General features: G+C 31.7%; 1 protein-coding gene across 3 annotated transcripts in view; it reads left to right on the top strand.

The window, feature by feature from the left end:
* The window catches only part of LOC134235537 (protein draper-like), a 42385-nt gene extending 29848 nt beyond the window's left edge, over nt 1-12537 (top strand). Inside the window, exons 5-10 of one of the 3 annotated variants that reach the window (XM_062717682.1) lie at nt 5008-5148; nt 5360-5500; nt 7354-7494; nt 11397-11540; nt 11731-11827; nt 12175-12537. In XM_062717682.1, the coding sequence (XP_062573666.1) occupies nt 5008-5148; nt 5360-5500; nt 7354-7494; nt 11397-11540; nt 11731-11827; nt 12175-12385 (875 nt within the window). In that variant the 3' untranslated portion in view covers nt 12386-12537. Of the gene's footprint in view, nt 1-5007; nt 5149-5359; nt 5501-7353; nt 7495-8121; nt 8263-8460; nt 8602-11396; nt 11541-11730; nt 11828-12174 lie in introns of all 3 variants that reach the window. The other 2 variants (XM_062717683.1, XM_062717680.1) reach the window with 2 other exon arrangements.
* The last annotated feature ends 939 nt before the right edge of the window (nt 12538-13476 follow it).

Raw genomic sequence — 13476 nt, 5'->3', positions numbered from 1 at the left:
ATCTGAATTAATCATTCCCCTCATTACATAGTGCAACGGTTTGATACAAAACTAAACAGTATTGTTTGATTGAGATAAACCGCAACCTCTTTTAGAAAACTAATATTGAAACACGTACAACTTTTCAAAGCCTCAATACGTACCTTTTTTCTTCACTTTTTCTTCACTTCCAGTAGGGTTTATTATGTATGCTTTTTAAATAGACAAAGGAATGCTCAAAGGAAAAAAAAAGTATTTAAAAGAAAAGAAAAGAAATACGACATGATTCAATCATATCTTCATATATGTTCCGCATCATCATGGCAATTATCAAGTGTAACACGATTGCTAGGAGAAAAAAACAGAAGATGGGTGTGAACACTTATACCCTTCCCGATGGACATGAATGCGAAGAAAGTGAACAGACACTGAAAAAAAATTAAAATTTGTTTCATGTTCAATGGACATACCGGTACATATTATTCTGTCAAAATTTCTCGATCGTAACCAAAATGTATTATGACCTAGGTATTCTCACGATAAATTTGTATTCCAAATGAACGGAAACCGCAAATAATCAGAATTCCAAGGGGCATTTATCTCTTAAAATTTGCTTGATCCTATTCTAAACAGAACTAGATTTAGATATTCTTATAAATCTGTTTGCCGAATTTCTTCCAGAATGTGCAATCCCTGTAAAGAAAATGAACGGAAACTTTGTGGACCGACAGACAGCTGCAAAGCAATATGTCCTCCCTTCTTCAATTAAATTGGGGCTTAAAATCGAGAAAGTTTGTATGATGCTTACATCAGTAAATTATTTTGCTATGAGGAAAAAACAAAATATTACCGTCGACGTGACATTAAATCTTTCATCAACAAAGGAGAGTCATTAAGAATGTGTGATTTTTCAAATTTTCAGAAATGTCTTTCTTTCTAAAGAGAAATAACAAGGAAGGGTTTTTTCTTTGGAGAAATCTGTGAATAAATAATTATAATTTTTAGATACATTTTTAGAAATTTCACCCCGAGCTTGTATTAATAAACTGTTTATTTCACGGTGCACTGGACAAAATAAACCATCTGTAAGGAAAAGGAAGTCATGATGTATACATAAGACAATGTCCGTGCAGATATAATAACTTCCTTTTCCGTACGGAGATATCAGTGTAGGAATATATTGACATGCAGCTGTTGTTGGTTTTTTTTTTTTTTTTTTTTTTTTTTTTTGGCAGAAGCAAGAAAATAAATAGATACATAAAGTCCATACATAGAAAATACATATTTCCTGCCCAGAACTCCCGCTTTTGGTGGTATATTTATGTTTCTTTGCGGAATACTTCCTTTTTTTTTTTATAAAAAGCTTATACGCCGAAAATTAATTTCATAGTGATTTTATTATTTTTTTATTCCAGGATATGCATTATTTTATTTTGTTTTTATTTTAGGGTTCTAGTTCCCGAACGTTTTGATATACCTAAAGGTTCTTTTTTTTTAAATTTGATTTTAAAATTTCCGCCAAGATAATTAATTTTACGCGTATTTAAAACATAAACTATAAGACACCTCATCTAGTGTTTTATGTATTTCAGTTATAACTATTATTTTCATGCGCTTTGATTATACCATAGATCATAAAATCTACAAGTAACATTACTTAATAATTTATATACTATACAGTATATCCATCATATTGTATGCATACTGAAGCGTACTAGGTAAAAATGTTGTAAGCCTATATGGTGGCCTGCAAATAAGTTTCTGTTAGCAGCTGGGTGTTTACATGAATAAGGCAGCCCCTACAAAAAATATCTGAACGATACAACATTTCAGGGGAAGTCTCCTTGTGAAAGGGAGAAGAGGGACTTAAAATGTTAGAATAAATTCCTCCAGAAGACTGATTATATCGTGAGGAATCTCAAGTTTCACAATACAGAAGATATTCGTAAGTGAGAAATCTCACTGTAAAATGCCAATGTTCCGATCCAAGTCTCATTTTATAGCCAGTCTGTAAGAGATAATCTTAAAACTGGGGGAGTTTCACTATACGTCACTGGAAATGAATCACTGCTTAATTCATATCTGCTTCCATGCATGTCAAATATCCCGAACTGCTACACTGTAGGTAGATCCTGTTCATTCACTACAATTTTTTAACTGTTTAAAAAAAACCTATACTAAATTATCTGTTCATATAATTATGTTTTGGATATAAAATGTGTGGAAAGTAATTCATTCAAAACATCATAACACGTTAAAGGGGTCAGAAGGTCAAAGAATGTGTTTTATTTTTAAGGCACAAACGTTAAACTTCGTGAAAGTGCCACATCATGAGCATAAATCGAAAATCACGCTCACTTTTGGCTTTTTCATTAATTGTTTTACCCAAAGGATAAAAAATAAATTTTGAATTATAAATCTTGTTTGAATTCATAGCAATACAAGCATTATCTGTTGAAAGATATTTCTCATAATTGCAACGTTGGTGCAAACAAATTTTTATAACTGGACGCAAACAGGCGTTACTCAGTTTGATTGTACATACCTTTGCAGTTATGAGACTTGCACTTACAAAAATAATGATTCAATGCTTTAATATTGATCTCTAACTTATAAACACTGAATATAAAAGTGGAATAAAAGTTACCACCGAACTCCAAAACAAATACTTTTTGATAAATAATATGTTGGCAATAAAAGCGGGTTTCAAAAATATTATTTCAAAAGCTTCTTTTCTAGTAAGCATTTTGCATGTTTTTTCTTGTTCTAGAGGATCTTTCATTCAACAAATCCGCTCAGCAGAAAGAGGGACCATGGTGCCAGGCAAGATATTGTGAATTATTCGCACATTCAAACACTACATTGGATAGACGTTTTGACACATGTACAAGAACAAGACCAATCCTTCCTTCCACAGGTTCTGGGAAAACCTGGTGGTATGTAGAATCTACAACGTGCAGGAAGTCCGCATTCTGTTTGGGACTACGACAAATATTGATGCACAATATGGTATTTGGAAATGTCCATGAATCATAGCTTGCATGCGTCTTGCTTTAGAAGTAAGTGATAAGATCTAAATGTAAAATATAATTAGTCGAAAATACAAATATGTTGGATTTATGATTCACAGACACTACATTTAAAAAATGAATAATAATATACTGACATTTGACTACATATACGACAAATATGATATTTTAAATTTATTTCAAATATATAATGAATATCATACCTTTGTTTTCATTCTTAAGTACAAATTCGCACTTGTACATAAAATAAAAAGAAATAAATCCGAGGATGACTATTACACTGGGCTTAAATTTACAGAAAGTAGTTGCTATAAATAACAATAATAATTTTAATGGAGTATACAATGTAATATAAGTATAAAATTAATGAAGATCAATGACAGAAATGCCTTCACAAAGATAAACTCTTGCTTAATTTTTATTTTTTCACTGTTCACATTTTTTTTGTTAATCGAATAAGAAAAAAATCCAAAAACTACTGTTTTCACCATCATTTTTGTAAGAATATTTCTCGTCCAAGCTTTTGGATAATCACACGTGTTAGCATTTCCGTCTCTTTCTTTTAGAATTGGTACAAAGGGGTCGCTTTGCTGGATTTTCACTCTATTTATCAAATTCTACAAGTATTGGAAGTGGATCGCTGTGTTATAAGGATGGTCCAGAGCTACCTCCACTGGACATCAATGTCACGTGTTCCGGTCATGCACGATACGTATTTTACTATAACGAAAGGTTACCACGAACACCATACCCTGTGTGGTATGAATTGACATCTATAACCGAATTATGCGAAGTGATTGTCTTAGGTTAGTATGGAACGGCAGCATAGCCTTATAATACAGCAGATATGTATTATTTAAAACTTGGCTTCAAAATAGTTTATTTGCTACAGTGAAACCTCTCTAATCCGACTTGAGAAACAAATTTTGTGTAGGGATAAACAATTTTCTTCGGATTTAACAGAGTAAAACAAAAAAAGAGGCCCATGGGCCACATCACTAACCTGAGCACTATGGCAAGCATAAAAATTAGTTTATTATTGAAAAGTTTAAACCCAAAAGTAGTCCCAACCATTCCTTAAAGGGGAGAGGGTATAATTTGCACAAACTTGAATCTACACTACCTGAGGATACTTCCATATAAATATGACCAATTATGACTTTGTTATTCATGAAAAGAAGATTTTAAAAGAATTTTCCTTTATATTTCCATGTAAAACTTTGGTCGGCCATTGTGTCCCCGCCCAACCCCCGGGGGTAATGATTTTAACTACTTGAATCTACACTACCTAAGGATGATTCCACATGAGTTTCATCTTTCCTGGTTCAGTGGTTCTTAAGAAGAACATTTTTAAAAATTCCATTAATTTTTCACTAATTTGTAATTATCTCTCCCTAAGTAATAGATTGTTTTCCTTAGCTACGACGTATTTTCCTTGGAGTTATAACCCTTGGCCGCCATCTTGTAGGTAAAAGTAATGAATTTTCTTTTTTGAGCAAGAAACTGTTAACAACTGTAAGCATGCAAGAAATGTATGAGGTAAAATATTTACAATACTGAAATTATGGATAAAAATGTATAACAAATTTGAATTGGTTGAATTATGAAGGGATCTACAAACATTACCCTACAATATGACGACCATGGGGAAATAACTCTTCCTTAAATAACCTTTATTAATACCATCTACATGGAAATGAAGTTAATGAAATAAAAGTAACTGTTTCATATTATTTTTTTCTTATTGGCTCCTGAAAGGCTGTCCGGAAGGGGTGTATGGCTTTAATTGTGACTTTCCATGCCCTGCAAACTGCCAGGGAAGCATGTGCAACATTTTAAATGGAACATGTTATGGATGCAAACCCGGTTGGCAGGAGGGTTTCTGCAGTCAATGTATGCATTTCTTTAAAAGTGACCTGCTTTGATGTTAAACTTACAAACTATAAGTATAATATAAACCCTGTAAAACATTTTCTCTTTTTTGTATTGTCCATGACAGCATGTCTATCGGGGTCATATGGATTAGAATGTAAATATCAATGTTCGGGTCATTGCCTGAATGGGTCATCATGCGATCACGTGACTGGTGAATGTCCTGATAAATGCGCAGCAGGATGGAACGGAACATTTTGTGAAAAACGTAAATAAGATTTGAATCAGAAAAGCAAAGTAAAACAAATAAAATATAAGTAAAAAAGGGAATAAAAGTAAAAATCAATTTAAATGAACCAGGATTTGATTAATTATTTATTAATCAATCTTAAGAACTCGGCCATAAATATTTTTTTTTTTGGTTAAAAGACGTCGGTTGCTTCAAGCCCCTTAGAACATTTTCTCCATTTTCATGATAGAATGTCCATCGGGGTCATACGGATTAGACTGTGATTATCAGTGTGAGGGATATTGCTTGAATGAGTCAACATGCAATCACGTGACTGGTGAATGTCCTGATAAATGTGCAGCAGGATGGACAGGAAAATATTGTGAAAAACGTAAGCAATATTTGAAACAGGAAACTTAAACAACGTTGAAGAAGTAAACTATGAATTAAATAAAATAATGAAAGTAAAACTTAAATGGTTAATTATATACCATGTTTTAAGGAATGAATTTAAGGACATACGCAACGTACCTCACCTACTGATAATTTTTCAAGATATTCTAAATTTAAACTTACAATACCATTACATGTTCTTAGACAAAAAATCAGCATGCGTTAGCAGGGGTTTTGAAAAGATATCAAATTGTGAAAAATTTTGCATTATTCAAAGAATGATACACAAAAATTACAAAACATAAATTTCAGATTTTTTTTTCATCAAAAATTGTTTTAGAAGAGGTGTACAAATCCATATATAGACATTAAAAGTATTGCACACGGGTCCTTCATTTAGTGGAACTCTTCAACTCCAGGGCAGAACCCAATAAAGTTCAAACTACATTGCGTATGACCTTAAGGAGGTTTGATCCAGCGCTTTTGAGCAGATTTTGGTCGGGACCTTCATTTCCAAGATTCTGCATCATTTTAAATTATAACTTTGGATTTGACGATGGAAATTAGATAATACTCAATGAAAAAAAAAACGCAATCAAAATCCAGTCAGAATAAATACGCCAGGAAGTATATTTTATGGCGGAGGTTTTTTAAGAACTTTTTTTTCCCTTTTTTAAACAAATATACAGTACTGTTGTTAAGTTTTGATTTCTGTTTTTAATGGAAGTTGCATGCAGAGCGGGGTTTTTTTTGTTTGTTTTTGTTTTGTGTTTTTTGTTTTGTTTTTTGTTTTTTTTTTTTTTTTGCAGTGAAATGTTTTATACTGGTTCTAAAATTTGTGTGTAGTTATTTCTTATGAAATCTTCCATTATTTTTCAACAAATATAGTAAATATATTCTAAAAGCCCAGAGAAAAAGCCAATTTAAGGTCAGACGAGACGTTCCTCAAAATCTGTTTTGTATATCTTCGTAATGTATGAAAAATATTCAAAATTTTTAATTACGTTCTGATTTCTAAACCAGTTTCTAAACTTCTTTGAAAAATCCAAACACTTAAACATTCGAAATTGGAAAATCATTTTTCCTCCCAAGATATATATATAAGAAAAAGTACCCCTGGGATCTTGTAGAAATGCCTGGTAAGATACCTCAAATTTTTGTAAGTAAACATTTTTGGTAACAATACTTCAATGACAAAATCTTGGAAAATTTTATCTATTATTAAGGAACGTTTCGTCTGTCCTAAAGCATAAAATTAACACCTTTTTAGTAATATCTAACATTTACAATATAACCCAAATGTCATTATTTCTGACTTTAAATGATAACTTTGATCAATCTGCTTAAATTCAGCAATGTTTAAGACCTTTTAGTAGTTTTATCGCTTTTTTAATTCACAATGCAAGAAAAATCACATTTTATGAATGCAGAGAGGTCAAATAATGGGAATAGCGAAGTAATTTGAAACTTTTTCTTGGTCACAATTTTGAAGTGAGTTTTAATAGAATAATAGTTTATATTTCCTATGGTTTATTTGCCATTGCAAATGGATAAAAATTTTGGAAGGAAAATGTGGAATATTTCTCTTTTTGTTTAGACAAAATTTCAGTGCTAAACAGGTCATATAAAATGTACTGTAGTGCCAAAAGAAGCATATTGACCCCCCAATGTTTGTTCTGATCTTCAATTCAGCTATGTTTGTAGATACTAAAATAAACTTGACCAAAAAATTTAAAACTTTAGAAATCAGGATCAAACCTGGTTAAAGAACTCTACCATCAATAATTGTATTTTTGCATAAAATTGATGATTAAGTTAAGCACTGTAAAACATTTTCTTTTTTCATGGCAGAATGCCCATTTGGGTCGCATGGATCAGACTGTAAATATCAGTGTTCAGGACAATGCTTGAATGAGTCAACATGCAATCACGTGACCGGTGAATGTCCTGATAAATGTGCAGCAGGATGGACAGGAACATATTGTGAAAAACGTAAACAAGATTTAATTCAGAAAAATTAAACAAAATAAAATAAATTATATATGAATGAAAAAAGTAAATGTAATGAAAATTCAAAATAAAACATTGGTCATCAAACAGGTTTAAAGGAAAACAGTTTACAGAAACTGACTGTAAAATCGTATTTTTGCAACGAAAAAGTCGGTTGCTTTTAGTCTAATAGAAAATTGTTCTTTTTCCATTATAGAATGCTCACCGGGGTCATACGGATTAGACTGTAATAATCGGTGTGCGGTCATTGCTGAATGATTCACAATGCAATGTAATAATCAATGTACAGGACATTGCTTGAGTGACTCACAATGCAATCACGTGACTGGTGAATGTCCTGATAAATGTGAAGCAGGATGGACAGGAACAATTTGCGAAAAGCGTAAGCAATATTTGAAAGAGAAAAATGTTACGAAGAAAAAAATAAACAAAAAATGACAGTTGAATATATAAATACAAAATTAATTAGAATAAAAAAAAATTAAATAAAATGTAATTGAATCCCAATTATCAGAAATAAATTTAAAGAAACTAACTATTAATCGTATTTTTGCATAAAAACCGCCTGGCATTATAAGCCCTTTAAATCTTTTCTTTTTTATGTGACAGAATGCCCATCGGGATCATATGGAATAGATTGTGATCATCAGTGTTCAGGACATTGCCTGAATGGGGCGCCATGCAGTCACGTGACTGGTGAATGTCCTGATGAATGTGCAGCAGGATGGATAGGGACATTTTGTGAAAAACGTAAACAAGATTCAAATGTGATTCAGTAAAATGAAAAGATTATATTTAATAATATATTATGGTTATGAAAGGAGAACTAAATTTGTAATTATGGAGGGTTTTGGAAATGAATTGAGAAAATTTCCATAAATTGTATTTTTGCAGAGAAACCGACTGGCGTTTTAGCCCTATAAGATCATTTCTTTTTTTCCATTATAGAATGCCCATCAGGGTCATACGGATTAGGCTGTAAATATCAGTGTGCAGGGCATTGCTTGAATGAGTTACCTTGCAATCAAGTGACTGGTGAATGTCCTGAGAAATGCGCAGCAGGATGGACAGGGACATTTTGTGAAAAAGGTTAACAAGACTTGCACGATTTATGAAAAAAAAAATATTGTAAAGTGAGTAAGTTAAAATGAATTTTAAGATACAGGGTAGTGCAATACAAAGGGCACTTACATGCACTTCCAAGTTTATGCTTAAGAAGGATATAACTACACTTTTGATCGTAAGAATGTAACCGAAAGTCTGCAAAGATTTGATAATCTTGATAAAAAATTTGAAATCGGTAAAGGTGACCTAAATATATTTGTATTAATATCTTCACAAATATTTAATACTAATATGATTACGGTTTGACCGTTGAAGCGAGCGCAGTTGTACCATCAAAAACACCAAAAAAAAAAACTAGAGCAAAGCTCGTTGCAAAGCAACGAGTAGGTCTTCCGTCCTGTTTGACAGGAAGTAGCTTCTATTTTTAACAAAAATGAGAAATAATGCCCAATAATGCTATGAATCCTGTAAAGCTATCATAATGTTAATTTATGCAAAAATGAGCCATTTTTCCTACTTCCGGTTTGACCGGAAGTGACGACGACGCACGGAAAATTAATTTTTAAGCTCCAAGAGACATATGTTACCTAAAAACGGCAAAAATATGCATTTTCCGACTACTTCCGGTTTGGCCTTGAGTGACGAAGCTGTGCGTATTTTGACGACTCCATTAGATTTAGTTGACATTTTCAACAACTTTGCTTCTTTGATGTATAACAAATTCTGAATGCTTTTTGAGATATCTGAAAAAACTTTTTGCCCCTCTAGATCCCTTAATTTAGGGGTCAGCCCTTTTTCTGACGTATCATTTGAAATATCCTCTTATTCTGCACAAATTATGTTCTATATATTTTAGCAAAATATTTTTAGTTTAGAAGATAAAAGGCAAAATATGAGTAATTTTTGGTTCTTTTAAGCGTTCTAATTTTTGACCCCTATATAGCGCCATTTTGAATAGAGAAATCGAAAAACAAACCCGATGTGCACAACTTCAATCCTTCTTTTATCTAAAATCAGTAGAATTTCTGTTAGCTTTAGCCGTCTCTTTTGTCTGGAAACAAAAGCCTATAACTTTTCGTTTATAGGAAAAATTTTAGTCAGCATTCTGATAGAGTTTATAGACGTCTAAAACCTCTGAAAATTTGAGCGAAATCCTTTGAAAAATGAGTGAGATATGAGGCCTCAAAATTGCGGTCTAGGAAGCAGAAAAAGAGAATAATCTTTACCAACAGAATCAGTAGAAGGTCTTCCGTTGGAAACGAAAGACCTGAAAAAAATAATCAGCATCAACCTGCACGAGACATCTCGACTAGCTGTGACGTCATCCCGCGATGTCACGGAGCTCGTCGGAGCTTACGGAGTCAGCCGAGCGCCTGGTTGAAACTATAGACCTAGTGCAATTTTGGTCGAAAAACATTGCAGTGTTAACTTTTGTTTCTTTGAAAGATTTTTACAAACTGAAAGCCTCTTATGCTTTACGTTATTATTTATATATTCGCGAAAAGGACATTGGGTAGTAAAGGAATTCTGGGAATATTTCACAGAGAAATTTGTCTAACGTATGACATTGTACAGATTTCATTCCGAATTTCCTCTGTTAGTCTATTGAGCTCGCTGCGCTATAAGTTGTGTAAAGAAAACATAATTTCTATGCGCCCGGATTATTCCCGGCGTATATTGTTTTGTCCTATCTGTTTGTCTATCTTTTGTCTGAAGATAGATCCTTCATATTTGGTATGCATACTGTCCTAATTAAGCTCTTAAAAATGACTTCAAGGTCAAAGAACTTGTGATCTTAACTGTGATTTCTATGCTATAAATAGTCTTTATGAACTCTCGCCATAACTTTTGAACTATGAGAGACAGAAACGTCATATTTGGTGTGTATACACCACTACTTTTAAGCTCTTTCAAATGACATAGAGAGGACTACCTAAATTGTTAGAACTTGTGTCCGATCCCTTTGACATTGTCAATAAAATATGTTCAAAACAAAACATGACCCTGTGACCTTGACTGTGACCTTTATGCTAAAACTAGTTTCAAAAACACATCTTGTTGACAATTTATTATGTATGTAATCGTGTACTGTATTACATGTATTAGGATACGGGAACATTATTGTGATCATTTTACTTCCAGCATCTTTATACCTGACCCAATTTGGCAAATACTACATAAGAGTGTCTTCGGGTAAAGGGTGAGCAGTGACTCTGAAACAATTTTCTATTTTTCTCGTTTCAAAAATTCTTCTAAATCATTTATAATTTTGGTGTCATGTATACATTTCATTTCACTGATTGCCATATTTAATCATGGATGTGCAATGACCTAACAAATTTTTAAGGCAATTAAGGGTTAAGAAAATATGTAAACCTTCTGTGTTTAAAATCTTTGTTCAAAAGTCTTTTCCTAAGTCCAGTCAAACTCAAATGTTCCAATTAACGTAGGGTATGTAAAATTTGTCATTTTACTTCCATATTTTTATAGAGGATAAGAAAAAAATTTCAAAAATTTCAAAGAAGATATGCAAAATTTGTGATTTTTGTACCGTCTCTTATTTTCATTTTTTTGAATCACTCGTGATTTTTGTGTCATGTATAATTTTTTTTTTTAAATCGTATTACTTTTTTTTCAGTGAGTTATTACTTTTTGTTCCCATTTTACTCAAACAGAGCATTCCTTTTTGGTACACAAATGTTCCTCTTCAAATAAAACCCTTTTCATCTACTTCATATTTTCATGTTCGTTGCTGAAAGTGACGCCCTTTAAGATGGCCATCATTTTAATGGTATCTACATTTTTCGTTAACATTGTAGAATGTCTCCCTGGTTTTTACGGTATAAACTGTCAGTATCCATGTAGTGGGAAATGTGTCAACGATGTCAACTGCAGCAGATATGACGGAAGTTGCTCTCTAGGGTGTAAAGATAATTATGTTGGCCTAGCTTGTGACTTTCTCCGTAACCACTTTTCCATTTAGACTGTAACAAGAATGAAATGAAAAAAAAAAACAAAGAATGATTTCATTTTTCTTTTGTTTTATTAGCGTTAAAACAAAAATATTGAATTATTGTCGGGAATTTTAATTTCAAAACAGATTATTGTTGAAATAGTACTTCAACACATTTCCACTGTTTGTTTATATTCCAGGGGATAGTCAAACAAGTTCGCCAACACTTGGACTTGCAATAGTAGTTGCAGTATTATCTTTATGTTTAATAGCTGCCTTCATCTTCTTCTGTTTGAGGTATACCGCATGTACATGCACTAAATATTTGAACAATAAAATGTGTTTAAGTAACAAAAAATTGATATACCGTTGTTGTTATGTCTATAATTAAAAGCAACTATACCCAAAAACAGCAAACTATTTAAGCTAAAAGCAGAAAAAAATAACTAAAAGAACATTTTATTTATTTTCAATAAAGCTCTTTCTCTTTAAAACTACACGATTAGTAAGATTATTTTCTTCACATTATTTTAGACAATATTTATTAAAAATTAAGTTTCTTTTAATTCAACCGAAAGATGAAAATAAAATAAAATCTAAAACTGACTATATGTTTAATTGTGATATATTGTATTTTTTCAAAGACCACATCAAAGCATCACACAGAAAGATAGGAAACCAAGGTACGAAACTAAAGACAATGTGAAGGTGGGTCAATCTTCAACTCAACCGACAAATTACACAGATGAAGACACACACATTTATCAGGACCTAGATGAGAAAGACGCATACGAATTAATGAAAGCCTCTGAGCTGTATGCTTATAAGAACATACAATATTCAGCATACAATTAATATGAGTAAACGTTACTTCTGTTATTTCTCATACCAACTTGTCAATGTATTGAATTAAAAGACCATAGATAACCCAAGGTCATTTAGAGTTCATTGCACACAGTATTTCTGGTTTTATAGATTGAAGCACTGTTAAGGGAGGTAAAGCTTTTTGTGTGAGTTATAATTAAAAATTTATTGACCGTATTTTTAAATAATAGTTCATACTGTACTTTCATGTACTTTCATTGAGTATATTATTCTCAAATTTTGTGTGAAATAGAAATCGTTTTCTATCGTTTCTTTTACAATAATTGCCTAGTCTGAACGTTTTGATAGGAGAAAAATATTGACAGTAAATTTTCAAATATATAATTAAGTTGCTGCTTTTGCATGGATCCTCCTCGTCATTATTCAATATTTTCTGCCTAAAAGAGTTTTATATTTTTTTCTCTCAAAATAACTAAATTTCAAACTGATCTTTCTTAATGATATTTAATTTCGCTCCTTATATCTGGTGTTCTTCTCTTTTAAACTCAATAACTTATTAAAATTTGATAATCAGTAATTGTCTTCATAATATTTTTTCATAATTTACAAAGATTTTGTCATTTTTAATGTTTGCTTGTATGTTATATGCAACTTAATAAACATGTCTAAAAAAATTTAACTATTAAAAAAATATTTTGTTATTTGAATGTTAATTGTGTTTAAATTCCTGTAATTTTTTATTAATACTTATTTCAACTACAAATAGTATATTTATTTTAGCTAAGAATTTTATCAAACATTTTATTCACTTCTTTTTATTTAAAAACTTTAGAGTTTATAAAACAGGTTATGTGCACTTCTGACTATAGTTAGTTTTTGAAATTAAAATCATAGAATATAAACTTACTTTTTTTTTGAAAATTCTTTGCCCCAACCCTTAGGCACAAAGAGGCCAGGAACCATATAATTCACAATGTTATTTCCATTTATTCTTATTCTAAATACTAATTCTTATACTAAAGCACCATTTACTGTCTTTGAAAGCAGTAAGGCTTATTTGACATGTCAGTGCCTCCCCTCACAAAAAACTTTTTTTGTTCCGAAGAAAGTCTACCGGTCCA

Source organism: Saccostrea cucullata, unplaced genomic scaffold, assembly GCF_032062105.1.
Source record: "Saccostrea cucullata isolate Sc308-1 unplaced genomic scaffold, CSIRO_AGI_Scuc_v1 ctg969, whole genome shotgun sequence".
Taxonomy (NCBI): Eukaryota; Metazoa; Mollusca; class Bivalvia; order Ostreida; family Ostreidae; genus Saccostrea; species Saccostrea cuccullata.
Note: the sequence above shows the minus strand (reverse complement) of the source record. Positions and strands in the feature narration are given on the sequence as shown.